Source organism: Stegodyphus dumicola, chromosome 4 (assembly GCF_044657685.1).
Source record: "Stegodyphus dumicola isolate Sdum_Otavi_A_Nest chromosome 4, ASM4465768v1".
NCBI classification, from domain to species: Eukaryota; Metazoa; Arthropoda; class Arachnida; order Araneae; family Eresidae; genus Stegodyphus; species Stegodyphus dumicola.
Window position 1 is genome coordinate 14,117,393 of NC_140771.1, and position 17,041 is coordinate 14,134,433.

General features: G+C 32.9%; 1 protein-coding gene across 7 annotated transcripts in view; it reads right to left on the reverse strand.

The window, feature by feature from the left end:
• The window catches only part of LOC118198323 (uncharacterized), a 101,723-nt gene that overhangs the window by 40,734 nt on the left and 43,948 nt on the right, over window positions 1-17,041 (reverse strand). For all 7 annotated transcript variants that reach the window (XR_004759745.2, XM_035369977.2, XM_035369976.2 and 4 more), the window contains exon 3: window positions 4,200-4,304. Coding sequence is in view for 6 of the 7 variants with exons in the window: in XM_035369977.2 (XP_035225868.1) it covers window positions 4,200-4,304 (105 nt within the window). In the remaining variant the exon portion in view is untranslated. The remainder of the gene's footprint in view (window positions 1-4,199; window positions 4,305-17,041) is intronic.

Here is a 17,041-nt window from a genome sequence, read left to right on the forward strand (position 1 = left end):
CACTCTAAGACTTTTACAACAAAGTCAGGTCAACACTCTTAAGACTTTTACAACAGGATTAACACTCTAAGACTTTTGCAAAAAAGTCAGGTCAGTGGGTATCCCAGGCTGCGCTCAGCTCACAGCAAGGTACAGCCATAAACCAGCTAACAGCCATCAACAAAGAGGAAGAATGTGAGTGGTAACCAAGAATGATTATCTTAACTTTCTTCAGACATTTTGTTGCTGAGAAGTTGAACAGTGCGGGCTGGAATTTTCACGAAGAGAATAAAATATGCCACTAGGTTTATTATATAAGTTGCAAAAAATAGTGTGTCAAAGGAAGAGATACAAAAATTGCATAATTAGAGCGCTGAATTAAATCTTTGAGCAGGACAAGAAAGCATGCGAGTTCATTCATATGCATAAATATGCACTTTAATTAAAATAATACATTAATTAGTTTACGTTTATATTATTTGCACAACATACTACTTAATCTTAGAAATTAGTAAGGTCTGGCTACTAATAAAGCACCCATTATTTCAAAGATAACGTCTTGTTTGTCAAAACAGAATGTAAGACCTATCTGTATTATTCCACATAAACTAAATTAGATACTACAATGAACCTGGCGAATTCTCGCACAGGCGTGAATTAAATACCAGCACAGAAGAAGGGTGCGAAATAACCCTTTATTAAATCAAACTAATTTAACAGAAAGGCACGAACTTCGTGCGTTACAAAAACACCGTTCACTTGCGGTGGTAACTAAACGTAGACTATAATACAAGTCAACCCTGAAAATAAATAGTGCAAGAACCAAGGAGGTTAGAATATAAGGAGGGAGGGTTTGCAGTTTCCTCCACTATCGGGGAATGAAACTCCACCGAACAAGCGGCGCCCATGTTTGTAACTTCAAAACATTGCATTACGGCAGTGAAACGTACGTGTTTTTAAGCTGTTCCGTGCATGCATTTTCCACTAAAAATATATAAAATTTATAATGAAATACTTCGCTATTGTTAGTTTTTTGTTTCAAAGTTATAAAGATGATATCCATAATTTACTACGTACAGAAAATCATTAAGAAATAGTTCGAAATCTAAATTCATGTGCATAACATTAAAGCCTTTAAAAATAGAATTTGTTTAGGTTTTCATAGCAACCTGTTGGGTGTACTTTCCAGTTTTTCCTTTAAGAAGTGATATTTCTGATTAATTCACAATATTTTAATTTATTAAAGAATCATTTAAAATATATTTAACCTGAAATTAATAGCAGATAATTATCTAAAAAAATAGTCACAGGTTGCATTTTTTTAAATGAAAGTTTTAGATTCTTTTCACAACTAACAACCTTATAACAACAAGAAAATAAATATTAATAAAATAAAACAGATTTATGTGAATTCAGTGATTTCAGTTTATGCGCATTTCATATTTATGAATCTCAAAGAAATTGCCTTGAATTAAGCAAAATTAGAGAAATATACCTATATTTTTGGATACATCTTTCCACATGTTCAGCTGTGTAAATATTTTACTTACTTTTATCGCTATACTGCCCACAAATTTGTAAATTTATGCAAAAACATTTTTAACAACAGAAAAGTTAGTTTATCTTGATCAAATGCACAAATTATATTCTTAACAATTCAAAAAACTTTAAAATGAATAATAATTAATACATAAAGAAAAGCATTATTCTATTTAACACCTTTAAAATTCATAAAAATAGTAACAATTGGTGTTTTACTTTTCATGAAAATTATCAAATGAATTACCTAAAACGTTCAAATTATACAGTTTAAATCCTAGCATACATCATTGTATGTTAAGGAACAAAGATACCAGCTATAAATAGAAACATTAAAATGTATTTAACATATTTTCATTATTATTAAGTCCCTTTTTTTACATCTGGAAAGAAAACAACATGATATTTTTTACCATAGTTATCAAATTACATAAAAAAAAAGAAAATCAATACTTACGCGTGAAAAGTAATCCCAGGAATCTTTTTCGAAAATCTGTTTGTGCATCCATATACAACACAAGCTGACATGCTTCGAAAAGAAAAGAAAAAAAAGTATTGCAAGTACAGACTTCCTTGCACAAATCACAGCGATAACAGAAACATGGCCGCGAAGCTTCACCGTTTGAGTTGAACCTTCCCTCCTTCTATTTTAACCTCCTTGGCAAGAACGCATTCCAGTTGGTACTTTTCCGTTTTGCCGGCGCAGGCGATAAAGCCGCCAATAATAGCACAACTGATGCCAAATGCAGTTTCCTCGCTGGTAACCTTTTACGCCTCAGTTTCAAAACAAGTAGCAGCAGTTTCTTATCAGATTGATTGCTTCTTTCAATACTGGCATACAATTACATAGAATTTTTACCTGGATAGTTTAATTGCGGTAATAGAATTTTTACCGGGATAGTTAACCCTAAGGCCATTCGCGGTAATTAAGTCAATTAGGATGCAATCACACCACTCCCTCGAAGACGAAAATATAGAAAAAGGCAAACTCAAGAGTTAAATTCATCAATTCTAATGAGAATTCACTAAGCGAAGTAAAGCACTGCGGTTTTACATAATTTCAGAGTAAGCTATTCATACGAATTGAAAAGATTCTTGCATTTTAACTTGTATTCCAAACTAAGATTTAACTTGAAATTAATGTCGATGATTACTGAGAGAATTATACTTTAGTAGCGTAGTTTACGTGAGATGAGATCACTCGGGGTCACGTGATACGAACCGGCGAATCAGGATGTTGAACCATGAAAGCATAGTAAATTCTTAAATGTCTTTTTACAAATTTATTGTTTTTAACAAAAAAATTCTTAGAACTAACATTTGTTAACATTTTTTATGTGTATACTGTATGTTGTCGCCAATAAAGTCTGCTTGGCGAGAATCGCGCCGGCGAAACGGAAAAGTACCCTTCAATTTACGCCTAAGAAGTGGACTCACAGAAATCTAATCGGCGTGATACTAAACTGATAAGGCTAAGAGGCTTACTAGCGTGACTGCAAAATAACAACGAAAGGTGCGCTTGGCTAGCGAAACACGCTCTGAATAAACTGAGATAATCACACATTTAAATAGATCTTCACTGAACTTTAAATTTACACCCTGTCGAGAAAATGTGAGGGGAAATTGAGAAGCTTAGAACAGGAAAACTTAAAATTAATTTGTTATGCAAAATAAGGAAAACCCTACAAGAGTTCGATAATTAACAAAAAAAAGTATGTGGGAATTCATTTAATTTATCTAGCAGTTAATTTTATTTTTGAAACAACTTTTTCCTATTATTCTCGTTTTTCAACCCACGCGTCCTTGCTAGAATGTTAATGATTCAACGCACGTGTATTCAGATAAGGTAAAAAGAAGTTAGTATTTCAAGGAAGGTTTTGGAAAGAGAGGACAGCGTGTTCTGCCGCCTGAAGATCACGTTGCTATCCTGATTTACTAGCGATTAGATTCCTGTGGCGATGAGCGCTTCTTGCCATTAGGCTTGTTTATGCCGACTTTTACGAGCCAGAGCCTGCCTGCGCGTTAAGTAACCTATGAAAGGCCGTTAGGCTAATTTATTTCTATTTTATTTTAAGTTACTTGTTACCTTTTGAGTTAAGCCAGAAGTGTTGGCTTTTTGTAAGGTGCTATCTGTGCTATCTATCGGAGCTATGTGTGAAGCTATTGAGTTAATAAAGCGTTTTTACACATTTCTCCGGACCTTGTCGTTCTTGAGAATAATTCCTCGCACAATCTTCTAACATTTCGTTAGTTTATGATGTGTTTCGTTAGTTTTATCATAGTTAGTTTATTAGTTTATGCTTGCTAAGAACAGAAGACGCTATCAGTGATGTCGACTTATACGGAATGTCGAGTAATCCGGAATGGAGTTTGCAGGTCTCATCTGTTTGGTTTCCAATACAAATTTATTTATCACTTATGGATCGATTACATTATTATTTATATTTATAATAGAAATTACATTAAATAATATATTCCATAATATAACAATGAATAATATATTCCATTCTAATTGTTATCGAAATAACAATTAGAGAAATTTTAGAATATTCATAATATTAGATTTATAAACGAACAGCAGAAATTAAATGTGTACTGTAATGAAAGGCATAATAAATTTTTAAAGCTTATTTTATACGATGAACATTAAGAAATAGCGTATAAATTAAACGATGACTCACCAAACAGAGATTCTGGTATGACTCCTGGTAAGGCAGGATTAGAAGTTCCCGTTCCAGATTGGAAATAGAGACTTCGAATGGGGCCATCTCGTCGAGGTGGGTGAGCTTAACATAAAAAAAATAAAATAAAATAAAAACGTCAGACGAAATATTAATCTATTCTAATAAATCTAAATGCATGCTAACAACATAAACGCAGTGTTTTTGTTAATTAAACAAATGCGATAAGTTACACGCCCTGATAATAAATTAAAAAAATTTAATAAAAAAATGGCTCACTATTAGAAGTCATAGTCAAATTTCCTTGCCCCTTCTAATCTTTATTTTTCTGCTTCGGAAGGCGGAAAAATAATCTCTCTAATTAATTACTGGACAATTCCGAAAGTTTTCAATTATTTATATTAGTTTTTAAATGTATGTAAAGCTTTTTGAAAAAAATTATAAATTAGTGTTGAATTTATTTTATTAACGCTTTTCATACTTGCTTTCGAAAAGCAATTCTAAATAAAGATGACTCACTTCACCCACTGAACGGAATGGCACCATAAAACAGTAATAACTTAAACAACATCGCATCTTAACATTGAGATAAATAGGTAATAGAAAACTAAATTAGTTATATTTCAGATATCTGTCGCTGTAGCATAGCCATTAAATTGCATACAAATGAACTTTCAAAGTTATTAAGATAACAGTACGGATTTCCAGAACGTATTACCTACATGCGTTTAACGACAAGTGTTAAATGTATAACATACACAAGTGTACTTGAATCTACAGAATAAAAGACATAGGCAGAGTAATATTTCAGCCGAGAACGAGTTTTGCATTAGAAATATATTCTATTTTTTATGTTTAAAGTAATAACGGCATAACACGTAGCATTAACTCTATGCATGGCTACTGTAAATTGTACATAAATATTTTCTACGAGTAATTTGTAACTATTTCCCACTAAGAAAAGAAGAAAAATATAGCGACAAATGACTTTCTTTCCTTTCTATTTTCTTTCTTTCTTTCTTTTTTTTTTTTTTTTTTTCTTTACATTTTTGTTGATGGCAAAATTTTATTTCAATTTAAAGAAACACAAACTTTTGACGGAAATATATATAACTTAATTTTTTAAACGTTAATTTTAATTTTTGAAAATTAACTGCAAATTGTTATGCTTTAAGATTGATTCCTGTTTTTAGCATTCAATCTTTGCACATTATGTTATTTTAAAAGTAATTAATTTCTTTAAAATTTAGATTTGATTCTGATTCCAGAACAGTAGTAATTTATTTTGATGTTTTATTCAATTATTACTCTTATTTTAAATATTTTATAATATTTAAAAAATGAAGATCTTAGACGCAAAATATTTAACAATTTACTAAAAATCCATAATAATACTTTAAATATACTGTGAACTGTGATATGAATTTGTTTTGAACTATGAACTTATGAAATATGTTGTCAACTATGGGTTCTTAAAGATTCCTTTAATAACTATACATCAAATTAGCAGGAAGAAATTGACACTTTATTGAAATTAATAACAGCTCATAATCCTAACATATAGGGCAAGGAGAGAGTTTACTTCAAGGAAAGAAAAGTAAATATTATAAATAAATGCTTGTACAGAAGCTTAACACAACGTCCTTCAGACTCTACTAATCTGTAAGCGATTTATCTCTCTAGTCTGAATAAATATGACAAAATCTTAGGAAGGTTATAATAACACTTTTATTGAAATCATTAAATTAACATAAGGTACTTCTCATTTAGAAATCATCAAGATTTTTATTGGAGGCGAGTAAACACAAAACATAAGCTATAACCTTGCCGGTATTTGTACTCCGGACCTTGTAGTTGCTAGCCGGACGTGCTTTCCAATTACACAAAGAAGGCAAGAGGTAAGGAGGGAGAAAAACCTTATAAAGATAAGATATTACATGTTGTTTTTGCCAAGCGAGATATATCAATGATCATCAAATCACTTACACAGTCTAAAGAAATAATTACAAACAGAAATACAATACTGTTGCCCATTTTTGAATGAGTAATTTAACAGAATGATTCTTGGTTCCAACACAATCTATCTGTCTATATATGCATATATATGAATGCCAGACTCAGTCTGTTTAGATATCTATTGCAAAAAAGAATAAAATAATAAATGCATTTAAGATCTAGCCCATGTTCAGTTCGGAATAAACTGAATGCAAAAATCTAAAACCAGAAGCACAATGGGAAACCTCAAGAAAGAGGGAGACCAAAAATGCTCAAACCTAAAATGAAAAAAGATATTTATATCTTTCGCTGCATAGGCATCAGGGGGCTGGGGCTACTACGAAAGAATAAATAGAAAAAATAGCCTGTTAATGAACCGAAACAGACATTACACACACACACACAGACGTACCCTTAGATGTACTTGCAACTACACCGTGAAGTTGGAAGTACGTCCGGGGTATCCAACTACACCTTACTTCCAACTACACTTTGTATCTTGTTTATGTGTTATCTTATTATGTATTATGTGAAAGTAGAATAAATCCTAAATTTTATCGAATCCATATTCTACACGTTTTCAGACTTTTGCAAATCCTCCGTATCATCAGAATAATAATAGAACTTTAAATTAATATTAAAAGGTTTCAATTATAGAAAAACTTTAAACCTACGTTCAACAAACTCCATTTTAAAAGTACTGTTTTTAAAAATGCTCATATGCTTATTACGATGATACAATTGAGATAAAGCAACTCATTTAAATAATTAGAAATCTTGAGCTTTGTCGTATTTATTAGTTTCTTCCAGCTTTTCATAGCACTTCCTCGGTTTATCAGATCTTAATAAGATGGTCTTCAAGATCGTTTATCATTTTGACATTATCTACTGAATAAAAATACTATACAAAAATATAACAAACTCTACAACACTGACTCTGCTGTTTGTCAGTAATACTAATCTTTCCAAAACATCTTCATAATGGGTCAGACCCCTCGAATACACATTGTGCTGAACAGGTTTACAGATTATCTCTAAATAACAGACATGTAATTCTGTCCAGAAAATAAAAAAATGGTACATTCAGGATTCATTTCAACTTAAATTGCAAAATTCCCTTTTTATTTTAAAAGAACGCTATAAATAAATGTCAATAATACTAATCTTTCTAAAGGTTGCAGTTAAAATACTTAACGATCTTTTAGTCGAGTACTAAAAGTAAATGGATAGTGAAAATATGCCAAAATTCGAATTTTTGAATTTCAAATCTTTTGCGAGATTACTGAGATTCGAGGACTCCAGGATGCGAATGTAACATTCGTAATACACAGGTACACGTAAGGTGGACACCAGCAATGTACCATGGGTCAACTGGCAATGCTTTCTCATACTAACTGGCTCTTAAAGAAAGGGAGAAAAGAAAAAAGAATTGAAAGCTTTCAAATTTTACTTTACGCCCAACGGGGCGTTTTTTTACCGTTTTGTCTATTACCCTTATTTATTAAATATCATGTTCTTCGTACTTAGTACATAAAATTCAATTTAACAGCTATATCGCAAAATAATTTTAAAATGAGAATATCTTTAGAATTTCCGATACCAATTCTCGCGCGATGGAGATAGAAATGTTTTTTTCCTTACGGTGTTGCCATTCCTCGCTTTGAAATCGTTGAGTTTGTTAATCAAAAAATCTTTAATGTCTGACAAAATATGAAATCGTTAATAGAACAAATTTCAAATTTCAAATTAGTGCTCCCAGATGCCCATATTCGGTAGAGGATTAAGTTATTCAAAATTTAATGGCTCTAAGTACCGTTCTTTATCCCATTGCGAGAAACATACATACATTTATGCAGATTCTTCATTATTTAATTTCTTTAAATATAATATAGTGCTGTGATATTTGGTGGCAGTTTGAAAAGTGAATCGACGCAAAATGCCAAAAGGAAATTAACAGCCCTGCTGGGCTAACGCCGTTTGGACTAAAAGAAGATCATTTGCAAACTTTGTATAATTACAAGAGTTATTTAGTTACAATTTATATTATATAGTTACAAGAGTTATTTAGCTAGAGTTATAAGCGTTTACAAAGAAAGGTTGAGGACATGAGCTGTGTATTTCTAATTTACAGCAGATATTGCTGTGTATTTCTAATACACAGCAATAAATCCTTTATTTCTTAGTCTTTTTTCAAAAGAGAAAGCTCTTTTCATTTGCCCTCATCTAATAATTATGAAAACATTACGCATTTGTCAATAAGGTGTCAACAAATTCAAAATTGGAATTTACTGAAATCTCTTGATACTTTTGACGATACATCAGACCTATTTAAAATTCCTCGCATCATAAATACTAATGTAATCTAAAAATATATAATCTTCCTTTTCACGATAATCTCAAAAATTCATGTCGTGATAACTCCTCTGAAATTGAGGTCAAGCACGCTTAATGTCACGAGGGTAGTAATTTAACATCTTACGGCGGAAACACGAAATCTGTCCTTAGCTCAGATTCCAGCTTATCGTGAAGAACGCGTAATTAGAAACCGCATGACGTCAAGCATGAACCGATCGAAGAAGTGGTCAACAAGCTCACGGTTATTATACTCTCAGCCCAGTTCCAAGAAAGGGAGATTAACGACCAAGGAATTATGATCGATCATGCGGAATAAAAGAAAGAGACGCACTTCGCAGGCAATTTCTCTAACGGAAGGCAAAATCAGTGAAAGAATATCTAGAGAAACACAGTAATACAATAAAATCTCATAAATACATAGAAGAATATTTTATACATAAAGTTTTAATAAAATTTATTGCACATGTTATGACTTAATACGTCGCTTAATATGAAAAAGATTAAATTTTTTTTACAAGAAATGATTTAGAAACAATATTTTAGAAACAATATTTATAGATCATCAACCGAATTTGAAGGTATAAAAATTAAATTATTAACTGTACCCTCGGCAAGATATGAACCTCAGATCTTCTATTTAAACTGGTTAGACGTATCAACTATTTGCCCATAAGGGCAAATGTCAGGAAATGCTACCATTCGTTACCTTACTCCACACTTAAAGGGCTACCCGGAAGAGGTATGATCTTCAATAGATCAAATCCAATTGGTGATGAATAATCAAGTGTTACATTTTTTCGTTCTGTTGCCATTATAGAGAACACTAGTCTCAATGGCATTATATCTCTATGGTTCTCAGTTTCCATTGGCATTGCCATGGAAGTGCTAGCAATTAATGCTATCAAGCATGTAATAGTATTTGACTCATTCCGCATGCACGTTGTAATAATCCAGGGTTTAAATACTTAGCGGTATTAAGTTGTAACATTAGGGTTTTTTCATGCAAAGGAGATATGAAAAATAAGCAATGCCATCGCCGCGAATCGAACCTGGACCTATCGAATACGCGCCGAGTGTGCTAACGTTACAATACGAAGGCATGCAGAATCGAGGGAGAAAACACCTTATATAATATCTTTTTTAAAAGGCCACTAGGGATTAGAGAACCCAGTCACCAAAATCCTGGTAGTGAAGAATAGTCATGCACATAATTTAGTTCGGGCGCCATTGAGCAGTCATTAAAAGTTTTGAAGTAGGAAACACGAAAAATTAGCAGTGTCCTCAGCGGGACTCGAACCTGGACCTATCGAATACGCGGCGAATGTGCTACCGTTACACCACAAAGACATGCAGAAATTAGGGCGAAAATATCTTATAAAAATATAGCATTATTTTAATTTATTTGAAACGGTGTAAGAAAGTATTATTTAAAAATTTGTTTTAGGAGATGAAAAGAATTGGAATTATAATTTATATTTGTTCATTACATGTATTATAAAGACACGTATTCCTTTCTCTTATCTTTTTAGTTATATTATCTGCTTGTTTCTTGAAATGTTAAAATATAACTCATAAAGTTATAGAAATTGCGAGTAAATTTGTAACTACATGCATATTTGTATATATTAAATATAAATTTGACATATGCACAAGGCTTTTCATCAGTAACACGTGAATTAAAAAATAAATAAATAAATCCCGTGTGAAACATATAATACACAAATTGGACCTTTAAAATAAACATGCACTGCCAAACGTATTTTAAATATGAGAATATTTCCTAGGTATTAACTTTGAAGGGCGAGAAGAAACCGATAATAGTCATTATTCGCAAACCGAAGCAGTAGATCGCTGTTAGTAAGAATTAACTGAGCTACGTCCCCTTACATGTTTGTTTCTTTGTATTACAACGACTAATGTAAAAGAAGCAACTGTACAGGTATCGGCCAGCTTTGGATCATAATTTAGGCAAAGCATATGAGGGCTATAAGAAAGTACATATCTAATTTTAGATTGAGAAACCCAGAAAAGATGTAATCTTCTCTTCTGTAAAGCTTCTTATTCCTCTCTTACCCTATTCTTAAACTCTCGAAAATAATTTATTGGAGAAAAAAAACCATTGCGCTGATGTACATGAAGTAGGGTACCATACTTCGGAGACTAAAAACCAGAACACCAAGACCAATATATATTCATTTATTAATTTATAAGGCAAACATTAAAAATCAGAGTTATGTTTTTCAAATTTTCCCATACTAGTTTCGATTGTTTTACCGAACCATTATCCTCAGTGGATTTTTGTTGGTTGACTTCTAAATTAATACTTGTTCGGTGTGTTATTGTATCTAAATATATTCATTTATTTATGACGTTTTATACATGGTACATACTAATGAATATATACACCTATAAGTCCATAATTTCTGAAACCGATTAATGGAAACTGTATCCTGTACTAAATCATGGCATAGGTTTTTCACCAGATCATAATCAGCAAACATTGTATCTTTTGTTATATCATAGTTCAGAGTTTAAAATACTCAGGAAAATCAAAATCGCAATAATAACCTTGTATTTAGCGTAAAAATATACTTACGCTAAATACAAAGTTGTTATTGCGATTTTGATTGTCACATTGGCGTGTTTCTCTTCTTTTCTATACTCAGGAACATTTACAGGGACTTGGAACATGGAGATTGGTTATACAGTTGCCACTAGCTGATTAACTTTTAACCAATATTGCAAAGTTGTAGAGACATTAGGTTAACTTTCGGAAACAGGAAAGATGAAAAATTAGCAAACGTCTTCGCCGGGAATCGAACCACGGACCTCTGGAATACCGGCCCAGCGTGCAGAACCACTACACTACGAAGGCACGCTAGAAAGACGGGAGAAATATCTTACATACTCCCCATTTTAAAGGGCGACTGGGCTTTTTCGGGGACCCAATCGCCAAATCCTGGGTGTGGAGAATCCTCATCCAACACCCTTTTAGTTCGGGCGCCACTGCAGAGACATTAGGTTAATGGAAAAAACCGGAGAGATGAAAAATAGCAAAGACCTTCGCCGGGAATCGAACCACGGAGCTCTGGAATAAGGGCCCAGCGTGGAGAACCATTACACCACAAAAGCACTTTAGGAAAGCGAGAGAATAACCTTATAAAATATTGCCCTAAGGCGATGGCATCTAGTGAAATTTTAAATGTGCTGCCGATAGGACGAAAAAAAAAAATGGCGAAGTATGCGCAACATCTAGCGGCACAAAGAAGGGGTATTATTTCCGATTCTTTTTTTTGCCGTTGTCGAGCTAGTAACGTAATAATCACCATTTACACTTATGTTGCACAATTCCTGAATATTTCCGCTGCTTTCAAAAATAAATTCAGAGTATCTGTCACTTGGTTTTCTTCAGTCCTTTTAGCACGGATATAATATTCCTCATAATAAAAATGAAGTTCATGTTTGGTTTCATGTTTTCCTCCGGTGATACTTTTGATGTGCTGTTCTTGAGCATATCACTATATTTTTTTCGAGTCTGTTTGGTTAGGATTTTGTCCTCAGAAATGTAGGTCAGTACGCGAAAAAGTTTCAGCTGTCATTCGAATTTGTCTTTGAAAATTTCAACTCTCTTTCTCGCTGTTTCTCTGGTCCCCTGGGTTTTGGAAGATTCTTGAAATATTCAGAACATCCCCTAAAACTGCTCACATAGGGGTCTCCGCAGTTAACACATGTGCGATTTTGTTCTTTGTTCTGAGAGCATTCAGCACTTCTGTGATTTAAGCTACATTTCACAAATCTTCTATCACTGAAACACGGATGTTGTATGCGGCCAAATCTCTGATATTTATAACACAAGATTGGTCTAGTTTTTTTCCATTTGAATTCTTCTATCCTTACATTAATGTTTGCATTATAGATGGAATCTCATTTTTCTCAAACTCTCTACTTCATTTTTCTCAATTTCAAGTAGATGTATTGGCAGTTTGTGTGTGTACAAGGTTATCTTTGGTTTGGTTTGGTTGATTATTCCACTCGACATCTGCCTAAGGAAAGGAATTCACTTGTGGAAACTTTCTATCGTAAAGTACTCCAAAGTCCGACGCCGTTCTTCCTGTTGCAGCATTCTTCGTAATAAGGCCAAGCAAATCTTTTACGTAAATCTGCACCACAAGGTCTTCTCTTCCAAACCTTTCCTTGAGCTACTCGATAGCTTTGGAATAAATTCTCTGCTGTAACTGAGAAACTGACTTAAATCCAGGTACTGCCCTCTAAACTAAGTACAAAAACTTATCTTCCGGAACAATATCCGCATATTCATGAACTTTGGCTCCAAAAGCATAAAACTTCTCTTGCATCTTCAGGGAATTTTTCTTGTTCACGTTTAGGACGTTTGAACTTCCTGTTTTATTTTTCTTACCATCTGAAATCGAAACTGAAGCAATATTGCTAGTAACGTTCTCCAAATTCACCTGTACAATTTTTTTTTCTGAAGCTTCACCTTTAAAGCTGTAAAGGAATTTCTGTATCTTTCAGCCGTATTAAATTTATTCTCAAAATTAACTTCCTTAGTTTGTTCTAAAACACTGCTTTGAGTACTGTCCAAGCTTTCAAATTTATCAATCAGTTGCCCCAACAGCACTTGTAAACTCTCAAGATCTCATGGTAACTCTCAGGATCTCAGGGTAAACTCTCAGGATCTTGGACTCTCAGGTACAAGTAGGCAATTCTTCTTACACAATTTTCGTAGTTAAGGTAAATTCCCTCTTACATTTTTCTTTTAAAAATTCCATTCTAACAAAACGCCTAAATCAAAACTACACGAAATCATACAAACATTCTGTCGCGGACGCCACTGGTTTTATGTTGAAACAAAATAATGTTTGTATAATCCGAGTTCCGAAACAAAAAGTTTATTTTACATATTTCTAAAGAAAGAACGTTCTGAAGCAACATGTTTCATGTACAAAATCAAAAATGGTGTTCTAACTTCAAAGCCTATAGAATCGTTATTGCCACTCACCAAAAAGAAATATATCGAAGAATTACAGAAGAGCTGTTGCCATACAACAAAAGAAATATAGTTACAAAAATCATGAGGTAATACTTTACACAATAATAAAACAAAAACACACTTTCGAAAAATAAACAACAATAATAAAAAATAGTAATAGTAAAATTCTTATTTAAAAATAAACAAGTAAAAATATTGTCTTGATTACGCAACATTAGTATTGCAAGGAATGTCCATCCAGAAACTATGGATCAGTGCTTCCAAACTTATCGATTTCTCCTTGAAATTATGTTACAGTTTTATTTTTTAAAATACAAATGCTTATTCGTTATTGCAACTTCATAATCATCAAAAGTGCTATTGCTATTAATTAATTTCAATTTATTATTTTATACATTCATCAAATCTCCGTTTCATATTTATGTTTTATAGTTTATTTTTATATATTATTCTTAAATTTTCGAAACTCAAGTAGGCCACTTGAAATTATGACCGCTGTTAATATTGCCGAGACCTTCTATAGACTATTTCCATCCTAGATTCAGATGCAAATTTATGCATAATCATGCAAATTCTAATTATGTAATCACACGTAAGAAAACTTGCATAATAGAAAAATTTCGATTGTATATTTGAATTCAGCCATATAAGTGGTGTTAGATTTATAGACTTTTCTTCTTGTAATAAATAAAAAGCACAAACTTATTACTTCGGTGCAAAAAGCTTTTTTAGCCCCAAGGAGCGTTAGCTCAAAAGGGCTATTAATTTTGTTTTAGCATTTTGCGTCGATTCACTGTAAATGTCCGTATTACTTTTCAAACTGTTGCCACCGAATATTATTGCCCTGTGTTATATTTAAAGAAATTAAATAACTTATTAATAAATTAAAATAATTAAATTAAATTTAAAGAAACTGCATAAACGTATGTATGTTTCCCGTATTGTGATAAAATAATGGTACCTAGGACCATCAAATTTTGAATAACGTAAGCCTCCTCCGAATATTCTATAACACTTTAACGAATTTTTAATTAACAAACTCAACGATTTTAAAGCGAGCAATGGCAACACTGTACGCAAAAAAAGTTTTATCTCCAGCGCACGAGATTGTGTATTGGAAATTCTAAAGATATTATCATTTTAATAAATTTATATTTAATAAATAAAGGTAACATGCAAACCGTTAAAAAAAAAGTCCGTTTGGTAGTAATATAAAATCAGAAAACTCTCAATTCCCCCCCCGTACTTTGAGAAATTATTTTAACTAACGAAGCAAGGCAGATAAAGCATGCAAACTGCATTAAATAAGCTCAAGTGTTTTATTGTATTAGCTAATACAGCCTAAGTGAATGAAAAAGCAAATTTAATATTAGTACATGTGAACAAATTTATAAATAAAAATCGATTTCTCTAGATCATTGTACTTATTGGCCGCAGTATCTCCAACGTAATTTGTTTAATAAAAAGGATTTTGTCCCGCATAATGCTAACAATAAAATGTCAAAAACTTTAAACCAAATATTAGAAAACCAAAGTTATTTCATCCAGTATTTCCCTCAATACCGAAAATTCAAATAGAATTACAAAAATACGGATATTTTACTTGAGAGTAGTCTTTAACTGTATAACTGTATAAATTATTTCTCCCGCCTTCTTATTATGCCTTCGTGGTGTAGTGGTCAGCACTCTCGACGCGTGTTCGAGAGGTCCGTGGTTCAAGTTCCGGTGAGGGCATTGCTCATTTTCTAAATAGCAGTTCCTACAGTTAATGTTCCTACAGTGGCGCCCGAGCTAAAAAAAAGGGTGGTGGAAGATGATTCCCCACCACCGGGATTTGGGCGATTGGGTCACATTATCCCTAGTCGCCCTTTAAAAGGGGAGATATATAAGGTATTTCTCCGTCTTCTTAGCATGCCTTTGAGGTCTAATGGCCAGCACACGCGGCGCGTATCGAGAGGTTCGTGATCTGAGTCCCAGCGAGGGCACTGCTCATTTTTCATCTCTCCTTCGAAACAACCTAATATATCTACGGTGACGCCCGAACTAAAAAAGGTAGTGGATGATGACTCTCCAACACTATATTTGGCGTTTGGGTCTCCCTAAACCTCAGTGGCCCTTTAAAAGCGGGAGTATATAGGGTATTTCTCCCGTTTTCTTACCATGCTATCGGGGTGTAGTAGTCAGCACGCTCGGCGCGTACTCGAGAGGTCCGTGGTTCGAGTCCAGCCGAGAGCATTGCTCATTTTTCATCTCTCCTACTTTCAAAAAATACCTGATATCTCTACAACTGTTTCTCTTTTGGATAGTCCTATGGTACTTTTTCCAAGCTGGAACAAACTGTAGACTGAAACCCTAGATTCAGTACCAATAGCATATTAATCCCTCCCGCGATTAAATGAATAAATCACCTGTGTTTACAAAGAGAAGATTCAATGTTAAAATCTCAAGAAAAGCCTTATGTTTGTTTTAACAATCTTCTACTCACTTATAATTTTCAAACGGATGAAAAGGCATAGAACTGGAATGAAGAATGAGTCTTTTAGCCAAATGAAAAGAAATATGATGAGTTTATAAACGCAAGACCATGCATCAGACCATTATAACAAATTCGAAATAGAGTTGATGATATCTGAAATCCATGCTTTAAAACCATGGAAGACATAAAAAGAACTTGAAATCGATTTTCTTTGCTACACTGTGAGTTAGCGAATCCTACTTCGCTTTCCTATAAACATCTATATTTCCTCTGTGGGCACATAGCCTGAATCATTCGTGTCGTGACCATTTGAAGAGTAATGTAAGCTTCTTCTAATGTCACGTGAAGAGGAAGTAATGCATCCAGTGTCGTTTTTGTCATTTACCAAACTACCAAGCTGACCTCAGACTGACTGCAACATACTTAATTGCAGAAATCTTGAGAATTAATAGTTTTGTTGACAACTTTCCGTTGAAAACGTTTTTATGGTATATGAATCCAAGAATATAAATAAATACTGTATTTTGTATTCTAAAAATAGCGAGAATAATCGTTAAATTTCTGGAGCCTAAAGCTAGTGTAAATATGTTTTTACATAGATGTTATTTTTCATAAATCCTAAATTTACGAAATGCACAAAATAAGAAATAAGTGAAGACAATGTACCCTAGTGAAAGTGTACTGCTTAATAATAATGTGGGTAACATACTTAGGCAATACTGCTTCTACTAATCTTTAAATTATTACATTCATTAATAATAACAATTACAATTAAGATGCATAAGCACTAAAACTGAATAAAAAAAAGCAGGCAAAAAGATCATAAAAAAGAAAATCTAAAAGGATTCATATTTTCATGTCTCACCAGACGATTTGTGTGAAAGTCTTTTTTGTTTTCGCTGAAGTTACTTACTAATCTACTCGTAGACTCTTTCTTGCTAACACCATTCTTTTGTCTTTTTAGCTTTATTATTAAACATCGATGTCTTCGAACTTACGTCATAT